A 14,161-nucleotide genomic window follows, 5' to 3' on the forward strand; every position below is an offset into this window, starting at 1 on the left:
AAAGCTATGAAGGGCAGAGATGGCAGAGGAGCAGGAAGCAGGGCAATCAAGCTCCTGGCCACAAAACTCTCTACAGATCTAGAAAATGCACCAAAACAGATCCTGATGGAGAAATCCAGAACAAGCCACAGAGCATCTTTTGTCAGGCCCAGGTTCAGCATAAGGAGACAAACAAGTAGATCTGCTGACACAGACAACTGGGTTAAGGCAGTTGAGCTAAGCATGAGCACCACGGAACCCAGAGAAAGGCTGTGCACCAGAACAAAAGGAGGTCCAATGCCCATGGAACAGTACCACCAGACACAAATTAGGGCACTGTGCTTCAGACCGGTGCCAAGTGGCAATTTTGTTGACTTCTCCCTAGTTTTGAGTCACAGGTCTGCACTCAGGGGTAGTTCCCAGCAAGGATGGCCCTGGTTGGTACACTGAGAAAAGAGGAAGTTCAGAAGCCAGCAGCAATAGAAGCAGTTTGGCTCAGACCCCAGGTGCAGAATGGGATCTCATTTCCTAAACCTAGACCACACAGCAGAGGAATAATCCAGGTAGGAACCCCAGACCAAAGGAGAGCCTGTAATTCTGTTACTCTGAATCAGCAGAATTTCCTAGCTGGCTGACATGGGTTGAGTCCAACAGTGTCTCTACTCTTGCTCAGACCCAAACCCAGGTCAGGAACTTGCAGAATTAAGACCGGGGAGCACAGAACAGGCTTCACCCTGAATCAGATTACTTTGGGAGTCCTAAAAGCTTGCATGTCCCAAGCCTGCCTCTACAATCCTATCAACCTAACACTTAATACCCCAAGAAAGAAGCAACAGTACCAGCCCAGACCTTCCTTCTAGAAGTATGTCCTAATAACACCAAGTCTGAAGTCAGGAAATAGGTTGGAAGAATGGGAAAGTAAAAAAAAAGAACCACAACATAATGAACTTATTATGGTGACAGGGACACCCAAGACAAAACATAGAAGAGAATGACTCTAAAACATCTACAAGCAATGACTCAGAAAAACACGCAGGTTGGGCACAAACTCAAACAGAATGCCTGGAAAAGATGAAACAAAAGTTTTAAAATGTTTTTATAAATGGAATGAGAGCACTTGAGGAAAAAATTGGAAAAGAGCTCTATAAGAATTGGAAAAGGAATGAATAACTTAGTACCAGAGGTATAAAATCTTACCCAAGGCAAAATCAGAATGGAACAAATAGAAGCCAATGATTCCATGAGGCAATAAAAATATTAAAAACAAAGCCAAAAGACTGAAAACGGGAGATATCTCACACCAAAAACAACTGACATGGAAAACAGATTGAGGAGAAAAAATTTAAGAATCACTAGACTACCTGAATACCAAGATCATGTGCCCCCCCCCAAATGTCTAGATACCCTATTTCGAGAAATCTTAAAGGAAGATCTCTTAGAACCCAGATCTCTCAGAACCAAAGGGCAATCTCTTAGAATCAGAAGGCAAAGTGGAAACAGAAAAAGATTCTCTTAGTCATTCCCTGAAAGAAACCACAAAATTAAAACTCCCAGGAATATCAAAGCAAAAATCCAGAGTTTCCAGGTCAAAGAAAAAAAACATTAAGAGTTGTGTTTTGTTTTTTCCTTAGGACTAATCCCTCCTTTAATCTCCCAGGCAAATAGGAAAGAAAGGAGAGCGAGAGAGGTTAAAGGAAGGATTAGTTCTAAGCAAAAAACAAACAAAAAACCCACCATAATTTTAATATGTACAAAAATATGTATAGCCCTTTTGAGGTGGCAAAGAATAAGAATTTGAGGGGGTGTCCATAAATTGGGGAATAAGCAAAAAAGTTACAGGATGTAAATATGATGGAAGATACGATGAATGGGATGGTTTCAGAGAAACCTAGAAAGACTTCTATGAACTGATACAGAGTGAACTGAGTAGATCCAATACAAGAATTTATACAATGATAGCAACATGGCAAAGGCAAACAACTTTGAAAAAATTAGGAATTCTTATCAGCATAAGGACCAAATACAGTTACAAAGGACTAATGATAAAACATGCTATCCCCTCCTTATAGAGAAGTGAAAGACATGAGTACAAAATAAGAAAAATTCTTTTTTGGACAAAGCCAGTGTAGAAATTTACTTCATTATACATTTGATTCATCATGCATGTTTGTAAGTGGTTAGATTTTCTTTAGTTCTCAAGTTCAGCAAAAGAAGGAGAAGTGTTAGGGTAAAAAAGCAGAATTTTGATGATTGAAAAAATTAAAATATAATTTGAACTCTTAAAAAATAACAAAAAACAAAGAAAAAGAAAAAATGGAAAGAAATATGAAAATATGCCACCCCACCCCTATGCCAAGGTGTAGTGTTGCACAACACACATATTTTCAGACTTTTACTATGTATTAATCAATTATGTTCATTTTTTTCATCTTCCTTTTCTTTGTCTTTAAAAAAATACTATTTGTTATATGGCATGGCACTCTGATAGAGGGAGGAAAAAGAATACTATGGAAAATTTTGGTGATGTAAAAAACCAAAACTAAGATTGACATACTCTTAGAATTATGATAGCTCTCAATACTTGTTTAACAAATGGACTTTACATTTTTATGCCAGATTTATTAGAGAAATGCACTCACTGTATATGAGTGAGTGAATCAAGAGAATGCTTAAAACATAATCACTTACCTAAAGTCAATTTCTGCAAGAGTATCCAAAAGTTCTGTCCTTACCAACCAGTAGGAACTATTTCTCAGAGTCAAGACATCAATGATCAATTGTAATCCTAATTCACTATAGCAACTGCTGCATAAACTCATAATGCAATGCTGAAAAACAGGAGTTTTCAATGTTTATACAGCACCACTCATGACGTTACACATCAACAATGTGATGGGTCATATTCACAATAAAACCAACGGAAACACAAACGTATTGGGATAATTTATATACCACACACTTGGATGAATAAAATATCTACTAAGAATTACACTGACAAGTCTATTTACTAAAGGAAATATTAAAAAATCATGTTATCTCCACAAAGTTTTTTCTATTCCATCCCATCCTTCAGGTTCATCATGTGCTATTAACATTAACCCTGAACAACAACTATAGCTTCACGTTTGTACAAGGTTTTACAATAACAAAGAATCCCCCAGATAAAGAATTCTTAACCTGGAGTCAGTGAACTTGTTATTTTAATATTTCGATAACTGTAGTTCAATATAGTTGGTTTCCTTGGTAGTTATATTTTATTCATTTAAAAACACTATTCTGAGAAAAGGTCCACAGGTTTCAGTAGACTGAGATGACAACAGTTCATTACAATAAAAAGGTTAAGAACCAACGCAGAGAACCTATCAAATAGAAATAGATCCCTGCAGAACACTGACTTAGAAAACCACAAATTAATATTATGTCGTATTTTTGCTTATTTTGTTAAACATTTCCCAATCACATTTTAATCAAGTTTGATACTTCTGCCCTGGAAAAAGAGTAATGTCATTTGATCGTCAAAACAATTCTTTCAGTTAATTATCATTTTACAGAAAAGAAAATTGAGATATAAAGCAGTTAAATGATTTGTTCAGTATCACAGCTAAGAAAGAACAGAATTAGGACCAAATCCAAGGTTTTTTGGGATTGAAACTAATGTTCTTTCTAGTAAACAAAGCTACATGCCAAAGAGAGCAAGCAGTGCTCAGGCACTGAAAAATACTCAAATGAGGCCCTGCTATAAACAATGGAGGATCTTCATGTACAAAGGATAGGACAGTAAGAATAATGCTCACCCGCACAGCAGTGCAAGCCAACTTGCAAGTAACAGAAGACTCATCTTTCAAAGTTTTCTGCAATAAAGGGATGCAGTCTACCAGGGAAAAGGTATTGCCTAAACAAAAAAAGATGAAAATAAATGTTTTTTTACGAATCTAAATAAAAGAGATTCAAGGCAATTTTTAAATGCGACATTTGGTGTAGATAATGACTTTAGAAGACACCCTTTACCTGTTGAACTTCTGACAGCTGCTAACCAGTTTTCCACATTAAAGCGAGATTTATTAAGAATGGAGTAGATAATGGTCCCACAAAGGATAGCAGTGGCTCCTCGAATCTGTGGGTCTCCATGATCAATATAGTTCAAGACATCTGAGACATACTGATCCTCTGTAGAAATAAATCACACACCTATTATATATAAACTTCTTTACCATTAAATTTTCAAATCTAGTTAAAACTTTTAAACTCAGGGAAAAGGTTTTTGAAAACACAACTTTAAACATTGGCCCAAACCTAAGAAAACCTGAATAAGAAAGGCAAATGAATTTAAAGGGGCTAAAATAATTGATGATTTTAAGTTATAAAAAGAATGCAGCACACAAAAGTTGCATAGAATTCTCTGAACCACCTATTCAAAACACTACATATTTCAAACATAATACATAATCTTTCTAGCTTTCTTTTCAAGAAGTCTTAATTATTTTTAAGGCAATTATATGTGAATCTGTTACCATGTTTCCTTTTTTTATCTTTTCCAATATTCCAAGTAACATTGTGGATGAATGCAGAAATTTAAGATGGCGACCATTTACATTTTTCGTAGGCAGATGTAACTGCTAGTATATTACCCAGTTACAAGTTACTAAAAATAGTCCTAATATTCTTGCTCTAAGACTAGAATACTTGGATACAAACTATAAAGTGCCCGTTGTCCAAATACAACATTATTTTATAGAAATAGGATTCTCAAATGTTTAACAAAATAAGGATTAAAGAAGAAAAAGGAACTCTCAACATACCTGTGTGTTCCATGGTCTCAAGAGGTGTTTTGTAAAGTTTGCTAAAGAAAGATTCAGGATGAAGGGCCACAGCTGCTCCAACACAACTTACTGCCAAAGCCTTCACACTTACCCTTACATCCCTATCTGGAACCAAGGCTGCAAAGAGACAAAATGTACCTCATTCAACTTAAGAAAATTTTGTTTCTTAAAATTTTAATTTTAACTATATTTTAAAAAACAAAACTATACTCACTAAATCAGCATGCTTCCCTAGCATTCCCTCCCCTCACAAACTTGTAACCAGTACTCAGTACCAGTACTACTGAAACATAAAACTCAACCACAAAATCTAGTCCCTTTGATGCTGCACATATACTCCTTAAAGAACGGGAATGAAGGATAACTACTGCTAAGAGAAGCTGATGCTCATTTCCCCTCATCTCTACATTTGCCACAGTCTCAAATATTGCAACAGATCTGTGATCTCACTGATTTGGAAGTTCCTCTCAATGATGTAGACTACAACCTATCCATACTTGCCCATCCTGAGTGATTCCTGACGCTGTTCTTCCATAAATTCCCCACAGGTAGATTCCCACCCCTACCCTGATGTGCTAGGGGCCTTCCTTGCTTTCTCCTCACATCATAAGGGTACCAAGAGAGCAAGCGTAGGTGTCCAGTTGTCATCTGTCAGCATGTGACCAATGTCTCTTCTCTTCCTATGGTATAATTGCTTTATGTCTTTTACTCCTGTTCTTCAAAATGCTACATGTTGTGGCCTGCTGATACCTACCAGCTGTGGGTATCAATTGACCTCTGTGTGATATTCACTTACAATTCTCCAGAGACTACTGAATTCTATGTTTCCCTGCCATATAGCAATACCAATAGAATGCTGGTATTCAAAAGATGGGTCCTTGGCTACATTTCTCAATTACATAGAGAACTGAGTCAAATTTTAAGATTACAAATCATTCCTGAATTGATAAACAGTCAAAGGATGTGAACAGGCAATTTTTAGATGAATTAATCAATATTATCCATAGTGATATAAAAAAATTCTCAAAATCACTTGATTAGAGAAATGCAAATTAAAACAAATTTGAGGTATCACCTCACACTTATCATATTGGCTAATATGACAGAAGAGAAAAATGACAAATGTTGGAAGGGATGTAGAAAAATAGAGACACTAATGCATTGCTGGTGGAATTATGAACTGATCAAATAATTCTAAAGAGCGATTTGGAACTATGCCCAAAGGGTTATAAAGGTGTACATACTCTTTGACCCAGCAATAGAACTACTAAGTCTGTATCCAAAAGAGATTTAAGAAAAGAAGAAAGAAAAGGAAAAGGATCTATATATACACAAAAATATTTATAGCAACTCTTTTGGTGGTGGCAAAGAACTGGAAACTGATTGTTGGGCTGAATAATCCAAAGACCAATTCAAAGAAGAAGAATACAATGTTCCATGACGATTCCAAAGGAATTTAAAGAAATTTGAAAGAATGTTAAAAATTGCTTCTAACATATAGACTATGAAGTTACAGATAAGTGTTCTGGTTCCACTGTCTGGGGCAGAAAAAACAATTTGCTATAATGATTTTTGTAAATCTTTTCCACTTTAATTCTGTCTTTGTCCTCTCTCCATTTTTGTGCTACAGTGCCTTTAAGATGACTTATATTTGTTGAATATCTTGCAAAGCTTTTTATAAACAGCTTTTGCTTCTTTTTCATAATATAAGATTTTGCAAACAAGTTTATATTCTAACATGCTGCGGCCTTTGCAATTTTCCCTCCAATTATTTAAAAAATTATTCTGAGAAAAAGACCACAAGCTTCATAAAACTGTCAAAGAGCATGACACAAAAAGTTAAAGACCCTAATTTGGAGGGTCTTAACAAGATCTTCATAAAATTTTTTGACCTCGTCTTTTTCTAAAACTTTATCATTAGTTTGTTCACGTGATAATCAAATAACCCATTAAATAATTGTTGTTGTTGTTGCCTTTCGGCATACAATGAAAGCAACTCTACCAACCCCTTTCTTTGCTTCTATAAGGAATACCTGTGGCCTGTATTCCCATGGAGCCACAATGTCTTTTGTTCTTATTTAATCTGTGACAAGAATGTAGAAATTGATATGACTGAGCTTCTCCAACAATTTGTCCACCTGTTGGTCATATTAATAAGACTTCATGTGCTAGGTACAATACTCAGATTAATATTGATGATGGTCTAAAAGCCTTCTTCCCTCTTCCCTGCCAGTCTATCACCACCATGAAGATGTTTAAGGGAACATATAGAACTGAGGGCCATTTTGTATTACTGTTCTTCATTTCATGGGCTGCTATGGCCTATGCCTTTGATGAATCTCTGTGCTTTCCGAGGCTGGCTCTTGGACACCAGTTGTGGTATCCACCAGGATCATGCTTCAAAACTCTCCAGCATCCTGGCACCTGCCAGAACTTATGATCCAATGGCATAGCCTTTGAGAGCCCAGGGTCACCTCCACACCAGAAAGGGGGATCACCTTTGGCTTCTGCCATACCAAGTTGTAATTAAACTTACCACCTTTTTCTCCTGTAAGCAAAAACGAAGCAGATAACAACCGAACACAATGGACTAGAGGTGCCAAATCAGTATCAGTGAAGTGTCCGATATCTCCTTTAATTCTAGAAGGCTATAACAGAAAAAAAAATACATTTTAAAATCTACCTTTATAAGACAAACCAACCAGTAACTATGTTTGAGCACTGTGAAGAAAACAAAGAAAAATAAAAAATTATGTCCTCAAGGGTTTTTTACAAACTGGTTCAACACACAAGGCAAAAGCACCTGAAAAGTTAATTCAAAAGTTTAACTGATAGGTTCAATTCATATCAATCAGTTCAGGACAATGCCTAAGAAATAATAAGTATTTAATAAATCATTGTTGATTGAATATAAGAAAAAAAAGACACAAGACGGTGAATAAGTAAATGTGAAACAAATAATAGACAGTAAATGGCATAGTAGTTTAGAAAAGAGAAGGATCACTAGGGAGTAGTCCAGAAAGAAATGGTAGAGTAGAAGGATGCATCTTTACTTCTAAAGGATAGGACCTGTGAGAGGAATGGGCAGAGGGGATGTTTATCCATGATTGTCTTGGAATTTCCCCCACCACCAACCCTAGTGTAGCCTCTCACTCTAAACCAGACCCCTCTCCCATTCCCAAACCACAGCACTGTGTCTGCCTCAAGAGGCCAACACATCATAGTCAAAAGGTTCTCAGTCCAAGTCTGAGGGCCCTACAAGATGGGGCCCCCTCTGCTCCATGGCTCCCCTTCTCCAGTGCAGCTGGGTCCTTGGCTTTGGGGGCCAAGGGGTATGTTGGGAGGGGCGGAGATTTAGGAATGAGTGGGGCTGTCAGATGGGGGTGACAGCTTGGATGTGGGGTGCCCAGTCCCTTCTCTGCACTGTCCACTCCAGCCATCATCTGTTCCCTTTGCATTTGCCCCACATGGGGAACAATAAAGCTATGAGGTTGTTGGCTCTGCCCCACCCCACCCCCAAAATAAATAAGTAAATAAATGAAGGATAGGAAGGGCTTGGTTAGGCAGAAAGGAAAGAGGAAGATCTTCTAGACAGGGGAACAATATAAATAAAAGCAAGGTGGTAGAGAAGCTAGAGTACTGCAAAGTAGTGAAAGTATAAATTATGATATCTGAATGCAATGGAATTTCATTGCACTATAGAAATGACAAAATAGAGTTTCAGAAGAAATTGGAAAGACCTTTAAGAACTAATGCAAAGGGAAATGAGCAGAAAAGAACAATTTATACGTTATAAAGAGAAACAACTCTGAAATACTATATTTTAGAACTCTGATCAAACAAGGAAATGACAAACCACTATCATAAAGGAATAAAGATAAAGCATACTACCCACTTCCAGAGAGAATAATCTTAGAAAGTAAGACAAAATATACATTTTTTTGACATCACCAATGAAGAAATCTGTGTCACTTGACAATATATATTTGTTATGAGGGTTTTATTTTGTTGTTGCCACTGCTGTTGTTATTCAAACAGGAGAGTAAGGGGAAAGGGGAATGAAAATAAAAGTTTGTTAGGAAAAATAATGGAATTCAATTTTTAAGAAATTTTGAAAATAAAAAATAAGAAAATAAATTAATGAAGGTGTTAGAAACCCATCCACCTATCAACAGTTTGAAATCATTATTTACATAAGTTATCCACCTTACCTTGTTTTCATGATCACCTGGCTCCACAGTTTCATCTTTTGATAAAAATTTGTCAACACTGCTGTCAGATGGCTGTCTGCTATGTCCCGTGCTTTTCAGGAGATGGGGCTGCTGAAGTGCTTCAAAGAAAGACCTCAATTAACTAATAACCATACCAGTGGCTTACAACTAAATTACAAATGCATACATACATACATACATACATACAAATATAAACTAAAAGAGTCTCCAGTTTCTTCAAGCTCAGCTCCTACACTGTTGTTTGTCTTTCACTCTCAAAGAGGACCAATGACATCAGGAAGGTGATGCCTTGATTTGCAAGTGAATGGATTTAAGTGAAGGAGGGCTGTGCCTTCCAGAGCATCTGGGTCCAGTGGCAAGATATGGATCAGGATGACTAGGGATGGCCCTGGATGCAGTGGAACACTGGCCTTTTTAAGTTAAGGTCTTTCCCAAGGTTTCAGTTTGTCTGGGGCAATGCCCATTCAGTGATTAAGGCTAGGTAAGAAAAGAGGCAAAAATGTACTCTTTTACCTAGTCACGGAAAAAAAAAAAATCACTCTAGGAGGGGAAGACCCTCAGGGTTTCTGACCAAAACAGAAACAACTACTATTTATATAAACTATAATTTTTAACAAGTAATAAAATTTCCATCATGTAACAACATAGGAAAAAACACTAGAAAAATACGTAAGTACAAATTTTCACTGATGCCCAGGAAATAGACCAAGAAACATATCTTGAATTATTATGACTCTACTGTACCAAATAGCTTGAGCAAAAATGTGCTCCTATAATGGGTACTTTCCTGATACCCTTCAGTTCCTAGTGCCTCCTAACCAAATTACCTTGTATTTCTTTTGCATATATTTTATGTGTACACACACACACACACATGCGTGCACGCGCACTCAGGTTGCCCTGGTAAAATGTAAGTTCCCTGAGGGCAAGGCCTATTTCATTTTTGCCTTTGTATCCCAGACATCTAAAACAATGTCTAGTACACAGTAGATCCTACTTGTTGTTTGATCACAGAATAAATAAGTCATGAAACATTAGTCCCAAAAGATTTCTTCCTGAAAAACATGAAAGAATGATAATATGAAATGTCTAAGTTGTCTCTATTTTTCCTCTTTTATCAGCTGAAATTAACATACCAATAGAAGAGTTTCTGAAATTGTCTGAAGTCTCATCAGGGAGAACACTTGATGACTCATCATCTTCATCCTGTAACTGTCCAATCTGCATTCCTGAATACTGGCTTTCAACACCATCTAATACCTATGTCGTTTAAGAAGATAGCTTCAGAATTCAATATGATGGTTCCTAATTAAAAAATCAAATATCTCACAAATATCAACAAAGACAGATCAGTTTGAAAGTTCTCCTTATATATGAGACAATGTTGTATAGTGGCAAGAACAATGAGATAAGATGGGTGATTCAAGCTCTAGACCAAGTTCTACCACTAAATAACTGTGACATTGGATAAGTCACTTAACCTATTGGAATCTCCATTTCCTCATATGTAAAATGAGGAAAATACCTGCTAAATAAATACAAATTTATAAGATTTTTATGACATTAAATGAATAAACTTAATTAAGATGAAAAAGAACATCAAACTCTCATGTTCCTTAGTATCACATAAGTATTCTGACTCTAAATTCAGTGCTCCTTCCACTCCATCAGACTGGCATGTTACTGCTACCAGCAGCTAGTAAAAAAAGGAAAACTGGAAACCATCCAAGCTATAAAATTGTAAGCTACTATGATTATAAGCTTCACTACATTTGAACTTCCAGGCTGATTAGGTTGATTATCTAAAAAATATTTCTATCTAGAAGGCTAAAAAAATCATTTCAAATACTATAAGTCAAAAATACAAAAAGAGCTTTAGGACAAAAATTTAAAAAAAACACACAAAAAAGACTTTAGGTGTACTTTACAAATGAAATGGAAGATCCACCAACCTTCAAGTTTACAGTTTTAACCTTTTCATTATTGGGTTTTTTGCTTATAATTATTTCAGACTCATTTGACATATCCTACATTCAATTCAAACAACCAGTTCACCCTATTTATTCAGCTACTACCTAAGGTAAGGTATTTATCTCTTCTTGCCTAAAATATTGTAATGGCCTAATTTCCTCAAGCCTCTCTGCCCAAATGTATAATGCTGCCAAAGTGATTTTCGCTGAGTATGGTTCTCACCCCCCTATTTAATAAATCACTCCCCTATTTTAATAAATTACATAAGCTCCTTACTGCTTATATGATCAAATAACAAATTCCTCTGTTTAGCTTTTAAATTTTTACTGGACCTAAGCTGTCTTTCCAGACTCACTGGTTATTCTTCTTCCTCCTGCATTCTGTTCCTGACACACATCTCTCCTCATCCCCACCTCATAAGCTTCTTCTCTTACCTCAAGATGCAACTCAAATACCATTTTCTACATGAAATGTCTCTTTAATAGCCAGAGTCCTCAAATAACTTGTCAATTAAATTACTTTGTATTTATTTCCTTTACATTTATTCTATATGTACTTAAGTTCTTGCCTCTCAGGAGGACATAAACTCCTTTCAAGAAAAGATTGTTTCATTCATTTTATTTGTATCTCCTGTGACATACACACACACACACAGTGTGTGTTTATATATTTAAAAGCATTCCTAAAAACAAAAAGCAATACGTAAATGTGTACAGGGGATGTAGCCATATCATATTTGGCTGATTCAGATTCTATTGACAACTTTTTTTCACTTAACTTAGATCCATGAAGGCCTAAAGAGTACTTTCCTATTAATACATAATACATTCCATTTTGAGCAACATTCATTCAATCCAAATTACTATGATAGACTATTATTAATCCATTATCTACAGAACAAAAATAAGTTGATTTCTGCATTCAAGGTATAAAATAAGGTCAAGCTCTAAAAGGTATGATCAGCTGACTTCTTCACTGTTACTGGCTGGGGGTGTGACACATGTCAGGCCCCACAGAAGAAGATTAGGCTTCCCCATCTTTGCCCACTGCACACTTACAATTTCCGAACTGTCTGAAGGGGTCACAGCTGAATCTGGACCTTCTGTAGTTGTCTGTGAACTATCACTAATTGGTGATGAAGCCTGGGTCCCATCATTCATGTCGATGTTAGGGTCAGATGGTACAGCACTGATTTGGCTTGAGCTGCGACTAAGCATATCCTCTTCATCCCCATCTGTGGCTGCACTTGTCAAGTCACAGCCAGTCAGATCAACAGAGTCTGACTGTAAAGTATGTTGTGACCTGGGCTGCTCAGTGATGATATCATGACCTGTGGAATCAGCAGCTGAACTTGTGGAGACAGGAGTTGATACACCTGATGAAGAAGCCAATTCACCTGTGATTTCACTCTTCATCGAGGCTGCAAAAAAAAGAATGCTAGATGAGTTTTTTGTGACACTGCTTTCCCAATTCTCCTGCAAATCTCTCTGATGGTTCGTTCTCAATCTCCTTTAAGTGATCAATTAGCATGTCAGGCACATTCCCTGGGGATGTATGTGAAGGCTCCATCTTGGGTTCTCTTCCTTAGTTACCTCATCAGCTCCTATGGGTACAATTGTCATTTTTATGCAGATTTTTCCCAGATCCACATCTCTGAGCCCCAGTCCCACCTCAGCAACTGTATTTTGGTCATTTTAAACTTGATGTCCTGTAGACATCTCAAATTCAATATGTCCAAAATAGAATAATCTTTCCAAAACACATCTCTTATTCTAAATTTCCCTATTTCTGTTGAGGACACGAGCACCTTCTCAAGAACCCAGAATTGCAACCTTTACACTATCCTTGACTCCTCACCTCACAAATCAATCAGAAGCCAAATTTCATCCTTTTTATTTGCAAAACAGCTCATATATTTGTCTGCTTCTCTCTATGCACAGAACCATTAGTCCATTTCAGGTACTCACTACCTCTTGTGTGGACTGCTGCAAGAGACTCTGAATTGGTCTCCTGGCCTTGTCTCTCCACATCAATGCTACACAAAGATGCCAGAGTGATCTTCCTAAAATACTAGTCTAATTGTGTCATCCCGCCTACTCAAACCACTGTCCAAATTCCTGTGGCATCTAAAGCTCTTCACAACCTGGCCTCTCCCTAGCTTTCTAGTCTTCTTATACATTACCATCCTCTACAACTCTATGGGCCAGACATCATGGCCTCTTTGCTATTCCACAGGGGACACTTCATCTCCTATCTTTGCACTGGCCACATTCTCCCTGGAGTGCGTGCTTTCCTTCCACAATTCCACCTCATGAAATCTTTGGCTTCCTTCAAGCCATAAACAGCTCAAAGCACAAGCTTCTAAAGGAGGCATTTTCCAGTCAGCCCAGCTGCCAGGGCTTTTCCTCTCAGGTTAATTTGTATGTACTTAAGATTAATTTGAACCAATTTAGTATGTATCAACAACAACATCTCACACACACACACACGCACGCACGCACGCACGCACGCGCGCGCGCGCGCGCGTCCCTGTTCTCTTACTCACTAGAAAATCAGTTTCTTGAAAGCAAGAACTATTTTTGCTTTTGCTTTATGTCCCATGGACTTAATTACATGTTTAACAAATCCTTGCTGATTGATTGACTGGATGCCTGGTTCTCCTCCTTTCTGCCCAGTCACTCCTGCTCAGTCTCCTTTTCTGGATCTTGATCCATGTTCTGCCAGCTAACCCTGGTGTCTCCAAGGCCTTGACCTAGTCCCTGTAACTTTATGTATTATATTTTATGTACTTAAAAACATTATTATGGGAAGGGGAAGATAAGCTCGACCAGACTGAAGAAGGGACTATGGAAAAAAGTTAAGAATGCCTCCTATACTGTCGCATTTGGTGATCTCATCACCTTCCATGGGATCAACTACATCTACGCAGAGGATTCGCAGATCTACATTTCCAGTCCTAATATTTCTTCAGAGCATTGGTCCTTACCACCAAGTGCCTTATGGCTGTCTTGAAATGGCTGTCCCACTGGCATCTCAAACTCAATATGTTCAAACAATTCATTACCTTTCCCCAACCATCCCCCCTTCCAAAGTTCCCTATTAATATCAATGGCACCACCACTCTTCCAGACACCCACCCAAGGCTCATCCTCAAATCCT

At 37.3% G+C, this 14,161-nt stretch overlaps 1 protein-coding gene across 2 annotated transcripts in view; it reads right to left on the bottom strand.

Annotated features, from left to right (window-relative positions):
- Nucleotides 1–14,161, bottom strand: part of HTT (huntingtin) — a 220,064-nt gene that overhangs the window by 150,271 nt on the left and 55,632 nt on the right. For both annotated transcript variants that reach the window (XM_036762807.1, XM_036762808.1), the window contains 8 exons: nucleotides 12,061–12,422; nucleotides 10,168–10,291; nucleotides 9,011–9,129; nucleotides 7,336–7,447; nucleotides 4,779–4,916; nucleotides 3,988–4,146; nucleotides 3,774–3,871; nucleotides 2,668–2,807 (listed from right to left, as the gene is read on the bottom strand). In XM_036762807.1, coding sequence (XP_036618702.1) covers nucleotides 2,668–2,807; nucleotides 3,774–3,871; nucleotides 3,988–4,146; nucleotides 4,779–4,916; nucleotides 7,336–7,447; nucleotides 9,011–9,129; nucleotides 10,168–10,291; nucleotides 12,061–12,422 — 1,252 coding nt within the window. The remainder of the gene's footprint in view (nucleotides 1–2,667; nucleotides 2,808–3,773; nucleotides 3,872–3,987; nucleotides 4,147–4,778; nucleotides 4,917–7,335; nucleotides 7,448–9,010; nucleotides 9,130–10,167; nucleotides 10,292–12,060; nucleotides 12,423–14,161) is intronic.

Source organism: Trichosurus vulpecula, chromosome 6 (assembly GCF_011100635.1).
Source record: "Trichosurus vulpecula isolate mTriVul1 chromosome 6, mTriVul1.pri, whole genome shotgun sequence".
Classification (NCBI taxonomy): Eukaryota; Metazoa; Chordata; class Mammalia; order Diprotodontia; family Phalangeridae; genus Trichosurus; species Trichosurus vulpecula.